General features: G+C 34.6%; 1 protein-coding gene across 23 annotated transcripts in view; it reads left to right on the top strand.

The window, feature by feature from the left end:
• CCDC82 (coiled-coil domain containing 82) overlaps positions 1-18,360 on the top strand; it is a 30,618-nt gene that overhangs the window by 4,183 nt on the left and 8,075 nt on the right. For 17 of the 23 annotated variants that reach the window (XM_084975782.1, XM_021062695.2, XM_021062697.2 and 14 more), the window contains 5 exons: positions 1,423-2,156; positions 2,614-2,809; positions 12,422-12,514; positions 13,840-13,964; positions 17,223-17,393. In XM_084975782.1, coding sequence (XP_084831908.1) covers positions 1,437-2,156; positions 2,614-2,809; positions 12,422-12,514; positions 13,840-13,964; positions 17,223-17,393 — 1,305 coding nt within the window. In that variant the 5' untranslated portion in view covers positions 1,423-1,436. Of the gene's footprint in view, positions 1-1,422; positions 2,157-2,613; positions 2,810-3,317; positions 3,426-12,421; positions 12,515-13,839; positions 13,965-17,222; positions 17,394-18,360 lie in introns of all 23 variants that reach the window. The other 6 variants (XR_014815049.1, XR_014815047.1, XR_014815048.1 and 3 more) reach the window with 1 other exon arrangement.

The raw sequence follows: 18,360 nt of genomic DNA, 5'->3' as shown, positions 1-18,360 counted from the left end.
AAAAACTATCTTTAAAGGTAGTTAATCTTCATCTTTTAAAATTGGATTTCATTTCTGAAATGAAATGCTAGCAGTGCCATATAATGAAGGCAAGTGAATAAAGTTGATATTTAAACCTCCCTTTGGGAATAAAAATGAAGTATAATTCTCATATTTTTGATACTATGGTTTATAGAAAATTTCCAGAATATTCTGTACCATGGTGGAAATATTGGAACAGTCAGCCTCATAAGGTTATTTCTTTAAAGCTGATAGCACTCAATTGAGTACATAAGTTTTTCTGTGCATGTTATGAGATCAGTCTCATTACATTGTGATCATATTTCTATTTTCCTTAGGAACCACGAAGTACATATGTTTTATGGTTCTTCTAGTTATCTTGTCTCTTATTCTTCCTTTACTGTATACTTGTGATAATTTTGGTGGAGTTCACCCTTTTCTGAATCAGAAACTTGGAGCATTTGTTTTCCTTCCCAATGCCATGCTTTCCTTCACCATGAAACTTTTGTTTTTCCACCTGACTGTGCTATTGGATTGTTAGTAAGTTTTCTATTGAAGAATATTGTATCTTTAACTTTGAGTGATTTAAAGCCATTGCCATTTTACTAAAGTATATAGAGGCTGCAATCTTATTGGCTATCTCGGTTTCACACTGTTATCTTTTTTTATGTCAATTAATACTTTATAACTTTCTTCATATAAATTATTAATCCTTTATGTTATAATTCATGTCATTTTTCTATTCAGAATCCTTCTTTACTTATGGGAGGAATCATTTTGTAATCCTTTCCTGTTTTTATTTACCTCTTTTTTTCCATCATAAAGCCTTTTTTCACATTTTTTTTGGTCACAGTTACTAAACATACTGTGTTCATTTTCTGTGCCAAAATTTTGACTTTACCACTTTTTCTTGCCTAAAACCTTTTTTCTTTCAATCTTTCTGTTCAAATATAACCAGTTCTCCAGAGGTCTGTCAGATCATATCTGTCCAATAAAATCTTCAGTGAAATGCTTGCTGTTGTGATCTTCCTGCACTTTTATCACAGTTTTTTTAAGTTTTTTTTTTAATCATTCATTTGGTCCTAAATGAATACTACCTTGCATTTTTCACAATTGTATGTTTCTGTATTTAATTTTTAACCATGGGTAGTAATTGTCTAAAGAACAGGACCATGATTTTTGTGTGAACCTCTTTTAGCACAACATACAGCATAATTCAGAATAGATGTTCATATGATTTCATAGTTGTTCAATAAATTATTTTTTAAATAGGTGTTCTGCCATCTTCACTCAGATATTTCATGTGATTTTTATGTTTGTGAACCATTTAATAACACCAAATAAATATAGTTTGTACCATAAATGTATTCATTATTGTAATCTGGTTGTCATTATTATATTCCTAATGACTTTATTTTGTAGAAGCTTAAGTGAAAATGGTGCATGTTAGAAGATGTGAAACAAGGAAAAGTTCTAAAACTCAAGAGTGTGAACAGAAATCTCGGGTTGATTGGAGGCGGACTAAAAGAAGTAGCCTCTCACAATTATGTGATAGTGATGACGAGCTTGAGAGTGATGACGAGTTTGATAGTGATGAAAGTGTTGACAATAATGCAAGTATTGACAGTGATGAAGAACTTGATAATAGCAAGGGGCTTGATAGTATTAAGAAGCCAGAAAATGAAAGGGAGCTTAAATTAATTAAAGTTGAAAGTGAAGGGAACAACAGTGAGCATCTCATTAACACTAGCAACACTTCAGTATATGAGGAAGAAAAGAACAAAACCAAACATGAAAGTATTAACTTATCAGATCACAGAGAGCATTCAAGTCAAGAGGAGGATGATCTCAACATACACACTGGACAAATAACAGAGGAGGATTTAGAAGAAGAACACATCAAGCGAGGGAAGAGAAAAAGGATCTCCTCGGTGATGTATGACAGTGATGAGAGTGATGACAGTGATATCCTAGTTAGAAAAGTGGGCATTAAGCGTCCACGTAGAGTGGTTGAAGATGAATGTTCTTCAGTGGAGATGGAGCAAAAAAACCCTGAAAAAGCATTAGCCGCAAAAAAACAAGAACAGCTCCAGAAATTGAAAGAACTCTCAAAACAACGATCTCGTCAGAGACGCACTAGTAGTAGAGATTTTGAGGTGTGTTATGTTTTATTGGTTTTGTTACTGTTTTAAAATTTTTATTTAAATTATCTAATTTTTATAAAAACCAAAGTGCTGTGTCTGTTCTATTTCGCAATAATTCTAGAATTTATTTTTTAATCAAGTATCTTTGCATATGTTTGATTGTATCTAATAATATTTTATTATGAGCTTGTTCTTTTACCCTTTTTTAAAATTGAAAGACTATTTGTTTTGTATGGTCTTTCCAGTTTTTAACTTTTACTTGTAATCTTAATGTCCATTTTAAACATTTAAAAACACTTACCAGAGCATATTATCTTCTTTCTAATTTTAGAAATTCAACATTTAACCTTAAAATATGAAATTAATTTATATGATAATTTTTTGTTTCAGATTTAATCTTTTAATTTCACATCCATATTAAGAATTATAAAGGTATAGTTTTCTAAAAGATCTATTTTAATTTAATTAGGACTCTGAAAAGGAATCTTGCTCAAGCAGTGATGAAAATGAGGAGGAGGAGGAGGAGGAGAATTATGAAGATGGAGATGATTATATCATTGATGACTTTGTAGTGAAAGATGAGGAGGGTGATGAAGAGAACAAAAGCCAACAAGGAGAAAAACTGACCACATCACAACTGAAATTAGTAAAACAGAATTCTCTTTGTAAGTTAAATATCAAGAGAATGTTTAATGATGATATATTACAAATATCAAATCAGCCTTTTACTATCATATTCTCTAAATCATTGATTAGGAACTTTGCTTTTGTTTTCAGGTTACATTATCTATCTAACAATAGTTTATTCTAGTGGTTGTAGAAACCCTTTGCACTCTTAAAAATTATTGAGGACCCCAAAGACTTTTTGTTTCTGTAGGTTATAGCTGTCAAGATTTACCATTGTAGAAATAAAAAGAAATTTAAAATATGTTTATTAATTAACTGATTTAAAATAAGTCATAATGTGATAAACTCATTACATGTTAACATAGATAACATTTTTTATGAAAAATAACTATTTTCTCAAAAAATGAGAAGAGTGACATTGCTTTAAATTTTAAAAAATATATTTAATGTCTAGCTTAATAGAGGGCAGCTGAGTTCTGTCTGCTTTTGCATTCAGTCTGTTGTGATATTTTGGTTAAAATAGATAAAAACAATTTTGTTTCACAGATAGGCAGCTGGAAAAAGGGAGGAGTATTTATAAAGCATTTTCAAAATAATTGTGGATATTCTCATTGGACACCACACCAAAATTCAACAAGTGATAGTTTCTTAAAGGTTAGTCACAGTATGGAATCTGAAAGTGTATAAATGAACTTTTAGTACATAAGTTACATTCCATTGATCTGTCTTAAACAATTTTTTTTTTTTTTTGTCTCTTTGTCTTTTTAAGGCCACACCCACAGCATATGGAGGTTCCCTGGCTAGGGGTCCAATTGAAGCTGTAGCTGCTGCCTATGCCAGAGCCACAGCAACGCCAGATCCAAGCCAGGTGTCTGCGACCTACACCACACCTCACGGTAACGCCATATCCTTGATCCACTGAGCGAGGCCAGGGATCGAACCCGCAAGCTCATGGTTCTTAGTCGGATTCGTTTCTGTTGTGCCACTATGGGAACTCCTGTCTTATAGTTTGAATGGATCTTTTATCTGTGTGATTTTATAACATCATAGCATCAGTCATTTGGAAAATGCTGGTTCACTGAGTTACTCAGATCTTCCAAATTTTGATGCATTTCATTATACAGTATTTTAGAAATCACATTCATTAATATCACCACCAATCTCATCAGAAAATTCTCTAGGTATTGGGAAGTTGTCAAGCACCCAGTAACAATACAGGTTTTTCAAAATTCGAATTTCTACTCAAAAATCTGGTTTTTATGTTCGACAACAGATACTGAGAGTTGTTCTTGAAATAACAGATTCCCTCTTTTCATTTTTGACAGAATATTTGACAAATGCCTAAATAACCATAGTTGGTCAATAATACTTTCAAGTAAACAAAGTGTTTCAAGTAAACATGACAAATGAGGCTTTTTCAGTTCCCAGCTCAGTTTTTCCTCACAGTACAATAGATCATAACTTGATATGCAGCCCAAGTGCTTTACCCGTAATTCCCATTTTCATCTCAGTGAGTACTTATGTATAAAGATGTATACTCACGATTCAAGATTTAATGAAACTGATAATTTTTATTCATCGAGGACATTCCTTAGGGAAAGTAGCGCTTTTCATTGAATATATAGCAATGATGACTATAATGATTAATAGTAGTTTGGTGCTATGGCTACAATTCTTGTTAAGGGGCCAGCTGCCTTATCTATAGTTACTTTTTCATCATCAGTGAAAATGTCAACATGATGAACCAGCATTTAATTATCTTAGTGTTATTACTTTAATCTTATTGATCCTCTTAAGTGGACTTGGAGCCTTCCAGGGGTCTACAGACCACACTTTGAGAACCACTGGTGTTATCCAGCCTTTTGAAATGTCATTCGGTGAAACCTGTCAGGAAATTAGAATCTTTTATATTTTCATATAGTTAAAAAAAATTAAATAATAGGACTCTGAAAATTTAGGAGGTATTTAAATACACATTCTTTTTCCGATCCCTATAATTGTATATGAATTTAAAGCCTGTTTTTATGGTGTTTTACACCTCCAGTAGAAACAGGATGTTGGATGAAATGGAATAATGCATTTTTCCAAAAAGATTTAAAAGGAATATTTACTAAAGTTAAATGTAGTATGGTTCAATTTAGATACCATGGTTTATGTAAGAAGTGGATTGAATTATGAATCAAATTTCAAGTAATTTATATCAGTTTCAGAGATGCCAATGATAGGCTTCTATATATTGAAAGTTAGTGACTGTTATCTTTATATTAATAGGCACTGGTTCACCTGACATCTAGACATTTGAATATCAGAGAAACTCAATTAGGAAGTACTCCGTCATTCTGGATATTAATATCTAGAATGTGATAGAACATTTACTGAGAGATACCTACCCATGACCACTCCTGGCTAATTAATGAAGATAAAAGTCCTGCACATGTGAACTATTTTAACTTTCTTCTGTATCCTGCAGTTACATGCTTACTTTTGTCTTTTTAAGGGCAGTTTTAGATTTACTGAAAAGTGGAGTGGAAAGTACAGAGAGTTCTGTGTAACCCTTTAGCACGATTTCCCTTTCACTGACTTCTTGAGTTAGTTTGATACCTCTGGTGCAGTTGATGGAGCCATTATTGGTATTGTTAACTGTACCTCATAGTTTACATCAGGGATCACTCTTTGTGTTATACATTCTGTGGGTTTGAGAAATGTATAGTGATGCAGCAGGTATCCACCATTATAGTATCATACAGACCAGCTTCACTGTCCTCACAATGCCTTGTTCTCCACCTGTTCATCCTTTCTTCCCACCCTGGAACCCCCAGCAACCACTGATCTTCTTAACACCTCCAAAGTTTTGCCTTTGCTAGAATGTTTTACGGTTGGAATCATAACAGCATGTAGCCTTTTCAGACTGGCATTTTTCACTTAATAATGCATTTAAGTTTCCTCCATGTCTTAATGTGCATGATAGCTCATTTCTTTTTATCACTGAATAATATTCCATTGTATGGATGTACCACAGTTTGTTTATCCATTCACCTGTTGAGGGACATGTTGTTTGCTTCCAAGTTTTGGCAATTATGAATAAAGCTGCTATAAATCTTTGTGTGCAGATTTATCTGTGGACATAAGTTTTCAACTAATTTGGGTAAATATCAAGGAGCTCTGTTCTCTCTTTTACTACTGAGCATCTCCACCTCAGAAGATGTACCTCACTTTTTATGTAACAGACATTTTATCCTATGTGTTCTTAATTACAACTTCTCCTTACAAGCTCCCTTTTCTAAACTTGTAACCATAGTAATGCCTTTCCTCCTTTGAGTTGCCATGTTCTGTTAGCCACTATTCTAAATCTTATCTTTGTGTTCAAGTTTCCCAGTAACTCTGCAAAGCATTATATTCGTACTATTATATCCATCAATCCATTAACATTGCTTTCACTAAGATTAGTGATAACTTTCTAGTTGCCAAAATGCTCTTCAGTTCTTATGTTAACCTGATATTGCTATGCTTTGCCACTAACCATTGACCACTCTCACTTTCAAAGTTCTCTTTTTAGCTTCTTGCCTTCCCCTTTATAATATTGCTTTCCTCTTTTTCTGTTTGCGTGTAAATATTGATGTTTCTAAAGGTTCTATCCTCAGACTACCTTCATTTTGTTTGTGCTTCAGGGAGTCTCTTCCCCATAATTTCAGCCCAGTCTATAGGCAGAAGTCCTCAAACTTTTGTTTCCAGCACAAATTTCTCTAAAGCCTAAGGCCCAATTTTTTATCTTCTGGTGGAACATTTTCATTAGGGTGTCTTTCAGACAGCTCAGACTCAATATGTGCAAACTAAATGATTGAGAGATGGCAGAAGGGAATTTTGGAGTGGTGGTAGAACTTGTTCTTGATTGTTGTGGTGGCCATACAACTTTGTGTTTTGTTCATAGAATTGTGCACCACTAAGCATGAATTTTATGGCATGTGAAAAAGTAAAGCTCAATAAAGAACACCAAATGGGCACCCCCACTTCCAAAAAATAACCTCAGTGGTTAATCAGCTTCACTTCTCTTTGTATTCCTAATACACATTAGACTTGGTAACACATTATAGGAACTTGTTAGTTGGATGGATGGATGATTAAGGCAAGTATATTGACTGAAGGCTCCTGGGTCTTATAGTTCAAGATACAAAAATGTTAGGTATTTATTAAAACATCAGAGGAAAAAATACCACTACATATTTTAGAGTGGTAATTTGTGACTTGCTTAATATTTTAATACTTATCAATGATTATGCCATTTATGAATATAATGAATAAAATTAAGTATAGGCAGTTTTTGACATGCCAAGGGATTATGTCCTAAAAGTTACTATAAGTTAATTCTTACATTTCATAATCAAAATATATTTTCTTGTTAAAGCAGTAATCTGTGTGATGAATAATGAACACTATTCTTGGCCTGGGTTAGGTCGTAGTTAGACTAGTATTTCCAGATTCATTCTCCCCCTAGCCTCTACAAGAACACTAACAGCTACTCATATTCAACTTGTAATCAAAATTTGGGAGAGACATTTCATAACTCATAACATAGTTCATAATATAATTCAGTAGTCAGTTGAGACTCAATCAGTGACATATGCAGTTTTACCTTTTTGAAGAAAATAGTTCTACTGTAGGAAGATGTTTTGTCACTTCCTCACTATGTGCTGTTTGGCTCTGAGAGATACATTTGTAACACCTCAAAATAGAGTAGTTTCCCTCCTGCTACATGGCAGGAGCACTTAAAAGACAATCATAGTCTTTCCCCTTCTCATCAGTTCCTATTAGTATTTATTCATATTAATTTGAGACTCCCAACTCCCAAAAAAGATACCAAAAAAAGTAGAGGGATAGACTAGCAGTTGTTCCTCATACCCCAGGTGTATATAGTCCACATGTTACTAATATTATACACAGGTAGAGAGAGAGGAATACCTTCAGATTTGTAGATACTAAAGATATTATTTTCCAGTACTCTGTCATATGTTCAGAGTAGTAGAGAATCAAGTGGTAATAATAAATTATAAGAGTACATCTCTGTCTACTAGTGCCTTGCTAGAAAAATACTTGATAGAATACTGGAAATTAGACTGAACATTAACTTAGTCTCCACCTAGCAATTAAAGAGATCAGTCTATCAGCACACAGAGAATGACCAAGAACAGTCTCACAACCATTTATGTTAAATATTAAATCCTTTCCTCTTGAGAAGTTTTCCTCTTGTTCTAGGATAAATAAAAAGTACTAGTGGAGTCATATGGCACAAGGGAAAGGTAACATTGCCCTGAAGACTCAGGGGAAGAAAATGCCTGTGAAAAATGTTTCATTAAAGGAAACAGAAGAAAATTGTGTAAAGCATTTGCTTTGCAATCTATGAAAAAGAAACAAAATCATAAAGAGAAAACAGGAAGCTAGTTAAGGAGAAACTACTGGAAAGTGAAAAATATAAGTGAAACTACTGGAAAGTGAAAAATATAAAGTAAGAAATAAAATCTATATTGAAAGCAGTAAACAGAAGAATTAACAGTACAGACAGAAGATCTTGTCAATGATATATAGGTCAAGCCCAAGAAATTGCTAGCATAGAGAAGAAAAAACATTTCTGAAGGAGAAAATTACACATAAGGGAATAGAAATGAAGACCCCATTTTATAAATTCCTTGGGGGAAAAGGAAGAACAAATGGAAATCTAAGAAAGAAAATTATATAACCTTAGTGAGATATGTAAAAGAAGATTTGAATGTCCTAAGAGACATAGCATGTTTTGGGATTTAAAGACATGTGCAGATGTGAATTCAAAGTGTGATGGGAGAAAATATTCTTGAGTTGCCAAATACACTTAATTATGTGGGTTAAAGAGGCTCACATCCCAAGTTGATGAAAAAATTTTCAAATAGACATATGAAGGAAATATTTTTCTAATTATAGGAGTACAGAAAAAGTCTTCTAATCATTCTTTTTAGAACCATAAAAATGGTTTAACATTAGTTACCGTGTTAATGTGTTACATGTGTCAAAGAAAAATAGTAATTTCAATAGATTCTAAAAGGGCATTTGATAAAATTCAGTACCCATATCTAGTTTTTTAAACAATCTTAAAAATAGTAATGTAAGCATATGTCCTTTACATAACAAAGACTATTTTAAGCCAAGACCCAACATCATAATGAAGCACTAGAGCTTTTCTCTTTAAAATCAAGAACAAGACAAAAATATTTCCTTGTTCTAGATGTTTTCAACAGTGCAGCAGACATGAAAGTAGAACAAGAAATAAAATCATTGAAAAGAAAAAGACATTTGTTATTGAACATAATATTGTTTATGCACAAGCTATCAGTATCTGACTTATTTAACCAAAGATACAGATATAAGAGAAAGGATATGAATGTATTGAGAGCAGGAGTAGATGCATCCTCTGTTTCCATATTTTTCTTAAGTTCTTTTTCCTCTATTTGGGACAGGGGAGCACCTATTACAATAGAAAAAAGGGGCCCCTTTCTTGCTCTGCCTCTGCCCTCTTACACTGGGCTTGCACCTCTACTCCAGAAGAAAGTACAGCAACAATCCATGTGCTTCTACCTGAGAGAATATTTATAAACATCCTCTTGGTTCTTAAATAATACTTAACACTAGCAAGACCACACCTTCAGGGTTGGGGGGCAGTGGAGCAGGGGAAAGCAGTCACTTCCCAGGAATTTACGAACAGTATATCTCTCTCCAGCTCTGTAATGTTCCAGGAAGCTCATTTTCCTTAGAAAAAGATCTCAGGAAAAGTGACCAGATTAACAATATGTAAAATTCAACAGTTTACTTGTATACTGTCAATAATTATTTAGAAGATACAATGAGATAAACTTCCATTTACACTAGTAAATAAAATAGTTACTAGACCTAATAAAGCATGGCTTTATACGTACAAGAATAAATTTCACTGTGAAATAGAACACATGAATAAAAGAGATAATCATGTTTCTGGAAAGTAATAAATAGTACAAGAAGTTCTATCTCCTGAAATTAATTTTTTGATTCAGCCTTGCAAACACAATCTTGAAGTTCACTTGGAAGAACAAATACATGAGAATAAATAAAATTTGAAAGCAAAAAGTAAAGTGGAAGGACTTGCTCCACCAGATATAAAATGTTATCAAAAATAGCAATAAGTAAAGCAGAATAGCACTGACATGAGAATGACAGATCAGTAGGAAGGGTAGTGCTAAAACAAAAATCTTAGCATATATGTGAACTGTACGATAAAGAATGAAGGAAAATCAACAGAATGACTATAAACTACCCAATGATTTGGTGTGGGGGAATTGATTAACTCCTTTGGAAAAATCAAGTTATGCATAAACATGAATATTTTGGTTTTCTTTTGTATCCTTTTGCAATTTTTTAATGATAATGAAGGACAGTTAGAAACAATATTTCTAAAGTATTCTGTTGAAGCCCATCCACTCTAGGGATTAAAGCAATGAGAAAAGCTCTGAAGGAGGTCTGAGCTCTCTCTAATCCTGACTCTGCCTCTATCTAGTTGTATATGGAAACCTGGGATAAATTATTTGATCATTGTGAATGTCATTTTTAACCTTAAAATGAGGGATTTGAATTTAACTTTCTCCAGTTCCCCATCCAACTCTAAAATTCTATGTTCTGAAGTATAAGAGTATCAAATCTAACATCTGTCTATGTAAGGGATTGTAGCATGAAATCTGGGGTCAGACTGTCTGGATTCCAGCCTTGTTTCCAACAATTTACTAGCTCTGTTATCTTAGGGAAGTTTTTCATCCTCTCTGTATCTGTTTCCTCAATGAGAAATAAACCGAGGGTAATGATAGTACCTCGTAGGCTTGTTGTGAGAAATAACAGCAGTGCATGCAAGTGCTTAAAATGATGCCTGGCCTATACTTGCTTTGTAATTTTTTTTTTTAAATTTGCAATGCTAGGAGCATCCACTTCCACCACCACTTGCCCATCCACTCAAGCACAGTGAAATCAAGGGCATCTTGACTCTTTTGAAGGAGATGCTGACACACAACAGTAGGAGAAGGATTCTTTGCTTGGGAAAATCCTAAAGAAGCAGTGTTAGGGTCTTCGAAATAGAGCAGCAGTTCCCAAAACCTTACAGTGTGTGAGTAACACTGGACATTCAAGGCTGATAAATATAGTGGAATAAAAAAATTTTTCTTTCAATTTGTTTGATAGCTAAAAGGTGCAGAGGGCATGAATTTGATTTTTTTTCTCGATGCATCCTTAAATATTCACAGAACAGTTTTTCCTTAATTCAGTTTAGGAAGTGCTAGACAGAGTTTAAATGCATTTTAACACTCACAAATTAAATATGTACCTACACTATAATTTTATATCCAGAGGTTGGTGAAAGCCTAGTCAAGTTAAAGTCCATTGAATTATTATTTTGTTTTCCAATTATATTCATAAATAGCTGTGGCCAGGTTTGTTTTTGTTTTTGTTTTTTTGTAATTTTCAGTTGATCATAGGCCTTCTACAATCTAAGGGCCCCAGTGCAAATTATCTGCTGTTGTCAAGTAGTTTTATTACAGCTTTATTTTTTGATCACTTTTGTACCTCAGTAGGGTGTTTTCTTAAAAATAAATGCATACTAAAAATTTCCCCTAGAGTCTAAAATAAGGTTTATATAGCCCTTTTAGTAACTAAAATATAAATTAAAAGATTTTTTTCTCTGTGTTAAATTTCATCTTTATTTTTACTTCAACTGAAAAAGTCAGAATTCTCTCATGGATGCTACTAATAGGTTTTATTTTGCTTTAATCCCTTGCCAAGCATCTTCTATTTTTCCTGAAATACTCAGGCAGTCCTTAATGTGTCTTCGCAAGTGCCCTGAGCAGTGGCAAATGCTCTGTGATGACCATTTGGATCAGGGAAGTGGTCATATTTTATAGGGGATAGTTCCACAGTCATAGTAAATCTTGACTCAAGAGCAGTGGGAATTAGTAGGGACCTTTTCTCTTATCATTGCCTGGGCCACCACAACAGATGATTTCAGGGACCAAGTTGGGTTCATGGGAAAGTAGGCTTATATATTTGATATGAAAAAGAGAAGACGTAACTCTTCTAAGCAGATGTGGAAAATCCTACATTTGTGGCAGCAGAAAGGGAACTGAGTTTTCATAGCCATTGGGGTTCTGGCTAGGGTAGCAATTTCCTGAACAATGTCATGTATAACATATGTTAGAGTTAAGGAATAAGAGAGGAGCTTCATTCACATATTCAATAATCTAGAGTTTTTCTCTCTTGCTCTCTCTAATTATCAAGTTGATAATTACACTTCGGTGCACAGGGAATGATACTGATTTTTTTCGCCCACAACATTTCTCTTAATATTCCCTGAACAGTTTTCCCTTAATAAGTTTGGAAAGTGAAGATTATTTGAAGTAACAACCAGAAACTTTGAGTTAGAAGCCAGTAAATCTGGAAAATGGAGATTTTTCTCAGTTACTAGGCAAGTCACCAAGCCAGCTATAAAATTAGGCTAATTAAACAATTTCTCGTATTTATAAGATTCATTTCTTAGCCTTGCATAAAGGAACCCATTGTATTCAAGGACTTGTTTTATATGCTAGATTCTAATATTTATTTTAAACTAATTTCAGATTCTTTTAGTGACCACTATACTCACTTTGAAAGAGTTGTGAAGGCTCTTCTGATCAATGCGCTAGATGATTCTTTCCTGGAAACATTATATGGTAAGTTAATAATATGAATGGAACGATCAGGGCTTTTCCCCCCAATTTTTAAACAACCTCATCATTTCAGATGTATATACGTGTGTATGCGTGTATGTACATTAAAATAAGGAGACCAATCTTAAGGCCCTCCAGTTGTTCCCTCTAGAATCAAGTACACCAAAAGTGCATTCACATAAAAAATGTTTTAGTGTTTATTATTTGTAATATGGGAAAGTACAAAAGAAATGGTTTCCCTATCCTTCAAGAGTTCACAGTGAACTTAAAGATATAGGACATGTACTAAAAAAAAATAATGGTAATTCAACACCCATGTGTTGTCTCAGCCTCTCTAAGCTCCTTGAATTTCATCGAAAGTGATATGCTTTTTATGCTTTTGTGCCTTGCTCATGCTGTTCCTCCTTGGAATATTATCTCTTCTATCCTGGATGTTCCAAGTGAGTATGAAATTCTTTCCACTATGAAAGCTATCTGTGACCCACTCAAGAAATATCTGTCACTCCCTCTTTTGTGTTATCATTATCCTGAGTATGGTGCTGCAGATGTGTGTGCACTTTTCAAACTGTACTGAAAATATGTTTTTGCCTTCCTCCCTTACAAGAGTGTAAGAAGAACCATACTTCCTACATACACATCCCTTACATCTAGCATAGAATCTGGCTCTTAATAAGGACTATAAATATGTTGTGTTGAATATCTACCTAAATGCCAAAGTAAGATTTCGTTCACAATTTATTTGAACAGATATTGAGTACCTACCAAGGGCCAGGCATTATTTGAGGGCTAGGGATTTGGCATTAACTATGACCTGGAAGATTCTTGCCATCATGTTGCTTAAAGTCCAATGGGAGAGACAGACAATTCATGAGCAAACGAATATATAACATGATATGATTTCAACTAGGGATTCATTCTTGAAAAAATATAAAATATGATAAGGAGATGAAGAAGGATAAAAGCAAAATCTCTGTTAGTTGGATTGATCAAGGAAGTTCTCTCAGGTGGTGTCTTTTGAATAGGAACCTGAATGAAGTGAGGGAGGAAATAATGCCTGGATCTAGCAGAGAACACAGCAAGTGTAAAGACCCTTAGGAAGGAGTACGTTTAATGTGTTCAGGGAATGGTCAGAAGGCCTGTGTGGCTCCTTTTTTTCTCTAGTGCTGGAATGCTTTTCTTTCCTAACTTCATTTTTTTCCCCCCAATTTAAATTGTTTCTAACCAGCCAACCAGGTATCTTCCTAAAACTATGGGAAGAAATCTTTGTCCAGTTGTTTAAATATTTTATAAAGGCAAAGTGATTGTTGTTTCCCCCCCCCCCCGAACAGATGGCACCAGGCAAAAATCATATGCAAAAGATATGTTGACATCGCTTGATTATTTGGATAACCGCTTTGTTCAGCCTCGTCTAGAGAGTTTAGTCTCTAGAAGTCGTTGGAAAGAGCAATATAAGGTATATGGTTTAATTTGTTTTTGAATCTCTGGTGGGGAATGGGGTGGGGGTGGCAGTGGGAGACCTCTCATGATGTCAGTGTCCAGTCAGACTGAATAATCTTTTAAATTATTAGCATTTTCTTATGTTAAATAACCAGCTTGTCGTTTCTCACCTTCTCTAAAGGCTGTTGTTGTTTTAATCATTCACACTTGTTCTATCTATCCAACAATTAAGTAATTCTAAATGATGATGACTTTAGAGTATCTCTAGGACTTAGTCCATCTGTTAAAATGAGGTGTCTCACAGGATGTTAATTATTTCAGAAAAGAGAGTTCCTTTGTTAAAGAAAGTTGAGAAACCAGTAGGTTTAGCTTACCCAGGGGTCTTTTCAAGGAGCATTAATGTGTGAATTTGTACTGTAAATCTTCAAGAGGGCAATACAGAATGTAATGTAATACCTTCTGAGTTTGTGTTTTACTATGAAGCTCCTTTTCATAAAACGCCTATCATGACCTTCTAGGATATTGGTTTATATAATCTAATTAGGGCCTACAAAGTCTTTGACATCCTTCTCCACCTTAAGATTTTGTAATTCCACCATTTGAGGGGAAGGATCTTTTTAATTCCTAAGATTTACTTGCGAGTTCCCATTGTGCCTTGGGGGTTAAGGACCTAACATTATCTCTATGAGGATTTGGGTTTAATCCCTGGCCTTGCTCAGTGGGTTAAGGATCTGGTGTTGCCATGGCTATGGCCTAGGTAACTTGAATTTCTAGTATCTTGCCATTTTTCCTCTTGCTCATTATTAGAACATAGAAGGCTAGAAGTAGAAAGGGGGGAAAAAACCTTGAAAATCATTCTTCTAGTTTTCTATCTTCTAATAATGAGCAAGAGGAAAAATGGCAAGATAGTAGAAATTCAAGTTCTTATAGTCCTTCTAGCACTTAAATCATTAGCTATTCTAATTCATTTATGTCAGGAGATTTCACTTCATCCAGGGCCTTGAATTACCTGATGAGAAATTAGCCACAGATGGTTTAGGTTTAAGGGACAGTTATGGGATTACAAAAAAAAAAAAAGTTAAAAGACTTCAGTTTGGAGGATAGCTTGAGTTTTGGGCCACCATATATATCTTTTTGACTTTAGGTGATTTTTTTAACTTCTATAAATTCCAGTTTCTTCCTCAGATACAGAAAATATTTACCAATTTTAAAGGGAAATATTTATTTACTTTTAAGGTAAAGTATGTAGCCCAGTTCTTAAAATATGGTATGGTATATGTCTTAGAAAAATAGCATATTGATCACTTAATTTTGCCAAGTAATCTGTATGCAAATTAAAGTATCTTATCTGATCTTCAGGGTAAGCCCTCAAAGAAGATATTATTATTTCCTCCATTTAATTTTTTAATATAAAAAAATTTTTATTTTCTTTTTTTACAGCCGAATCTGTGGTGTATGGAAGTTCCCAGGCTAGGGGTCTAATCGAAGCTGCATCTGCAGCCTACACCACAGCTCACAGCAACGCCAGATCAGATACTTAACCCACTGAGCGAGGTCAGGGATCAAACCTGCATCTTCATGGATACTGGTCTGGTTCGTTAACTGCTGAGCCATAGCAGAACTCCCTGTTTCCTCCATTTTAGAGATGAGAAAATTGTGACTCAGAAAAAGTGAGTAATGGAAGGTTACACAGCTGGTAATAAGCCATGCCAATGTATAAACCTAGAAACCTTAGGTTTCTAGGGTTCCTCTGACTTCAGAGCCCATCTACTGTGCTATATTATGCTTTACCATGCCATGGTAGGTTATGTTGAATTTGGATATCCCAGTGTTGAAATAATAATTGTAAGATACAAGAAAATAAGTTGCCTAAAAAATTTAGAGACATGGATGATTTAGTCAGGATAAGCTAAGTTATGCTGCCAAAGAATAAATAATATGACAAAATAAACCAGCAATGAAAATTTGAATAGCTTAATCCAACAAAATTTTATTTCATTTACATTATATGTCCAGTGTGAGTCAACGGGAGTGCTCTGTTTATTGTAGTCACTCAGGGAACCAAGCTGATAGAGCTTTCATCTCAGCATGTGCTTCTATGAGTACGACAGATGCAGGAAGGGAAGATGGCTAGTCACCTAATCACTCTGAATGTCAGCCTGTAAGTGACACGTGTCATGAAGTACTAGGAATATGAGAAATAGTAAAGGGTAGACAAAGGATAATGTTGCTGATGATTATACATTGTAAAAAGAAACTATACTGGGTACTTAATTACTGTCAAGCTTATCCCTAGTAATATGTTCATTGTGTGCAGTTGAAATATTGTAGTTAACTAATCCATACCACTAATTAGAACAGTAGTATGTAGCACAGCATAAGCATAAGTAAAAGTACTCAAGTACAGGAGTTCCCACTGTGGGTTATGGATCTGACTGCTGAGGCTCAGGTGGCTGCAGAGGTGTGGGTTCAATCAACCCCCAGCCCGGCTCAGTGGATTAAGGATCCTGTATTGCTGTAGCTGTGGCCCAGGTCACAGCTGTGGTTCAGAGTCAGTCCTTGGTCTGGGAATTTCAACAGCCGTGCATGAAGCCCAAAAAAAAAAAAAAAAAAAAAAAAAAAAGGACTCAAGTACAGCTAATTTCACAGTTTAATAAAGCTTATTTATGAATGCCAAATATTGTTTCAATTTGTTTACTTATTGCTAACTCAGCTATTAGACTGACCATATCAATACTGGCCACCTAACAACCTGTTCAAACTTGTTTATTTTCATCAAACTTTAGTAAGTAACCAGAGGAGAGAATTATTTCTGAAATATTTTGTGGAAAATACAATTCATATAATGGAGACTGAATGTGTTGTTTTTCTCAAATTTTTACTAATTCATCTTTTTATTATCCTGAATTTTTTCTGTTAATTCTTTCCCATTTTAACTAATTATTAAATCTAGAGATGGGAAAAGAAGTTAAAACCTGTGAAGAGCACTGCTACTCAGAATTTTGACGAATATGAAACTAATTTTTTTTCCCTAATCAGGTTTCTTTCCATTTAATAGCCTAAATTATAAATTAATTTTTAAAATTTAAAATGTCTTATCAAACACCTACTGTGTGCTCAGTACTAAAGTAAGAAATACCAATGTTTTGCTCTTGGCATCTTGTCCTATTATTATGATTCACAGTCTTCGTTTTAATTTGTTTGGTCTCTTTTTATGCTTTATGTTGTTTTTCTTATCCTTGAAAGCTTCATAAGGTTTTGAAATTACTTTCAGGAGCGGGTAGAAAATTATTCTAATGTAACTATTCATTCAAAGAATCCTGAGGACTGTTCTTGCCAAGCTTGTGGATTGCATCGCCGCTGTAGCTATTCAGTGCATTTATCAGGAAAGTTGTATAACACCAGGACCATGGAAACAGATGATTTCATGTCACAGGATAAACAGGTATGTTTTCACACTCATTTTAGTTCTCAGCATTTAGAATTTTTCACTAAGTAAGCCTGCACAAATAACCCTAAGTTATTTCCACAGATGGAAGAAAAGCATTAGGAGAAAAGAGTGCAAGGAAAGAATATGCAGTTTTTCAATGTGAAAAATATGCAATATACAGCAGATTCACTCCTGATTCAGTCAGTTAGTGAAATCAGTGCATATAGTCTAAGTACACATCACCCAAATTTGGGGGAGATGAGAGGGTATAAGATGAGGATGAAAAGAAAGGTAACTGGGCCAGGGGAAGCAGAAGTGTCTTTTGAGTCCTAAGGTGAATTTGACCTTTGGAAATTTAATGGAAGATAATCTAGCAAATTGACAGTCCACAAACAAATAAAGATGCTTGTTCATCCCAATATGATATCTGAAGGAAAACTGTACTTCAACCTAGACTATATCAGAAGTGTGTCAGGAGTTCTCGTTGTGGCTCAGTGGTTAACAAATCCGACTAAGAACCATGAGGTTGTGTGTTCGATTCCTGGCCTTGCTCAGTGGGTTCAGGATCCGGTGTTGCTGTGAGCTGTGGTGTTGGTCGCAGACGCGGCTTAGTTCTGGTGTGGCTGTGGTGTAGGCTGGTGGCTACAGCTCTGATTGGACCCCTAGCCTGGGAACCTCCATGTGCCACGGGTGTGACCCTCAAAAAGACAAAAAAAAAAAAAAAAAAAAAAAAAAGATAAAGAATTCAAAAGCAACTGAACAAATACTGAAGCCAAATACTAGATGAGGCAAAACTAGCCTTGCTGTATAAGGCATACCAGGACCATGACATAAATCTCACACAAGGTACCATCTGCCCAATTCATGAACCTCAAGCCAAAAGGCATCATAAATGCAGATCAGAACCAGGGAAACCCAGAAATCCTCAGCAAAGGCAAATCTACCATCACTTTATAAGGCTGCCTACTCAACTTAGAAGAAT

The sequence above is a fragment of the Sus scrofa genome, chromosome 9, assembly GCF_054392235.1.
Source record: "Sus scrofa isolate SSC_HxYL_T2T_F1_AM1 chromosome 9, Sscrofa_HxYL_maternal_Yorkshire_Landrace_v2.0, whole genome shotgun sequence".
Classification (NCBI taxonomy): Eukaryota; Metazoa; Chordata; class Mammalia; order Artiodactyla; family Suidae; genus Sus; species Sus scrofa.
The sequence above is the reverse complement of the archived record's forward strand: the minus strand, read 5'-3'. Positions and strand labels throughout refer to the sequence as shown.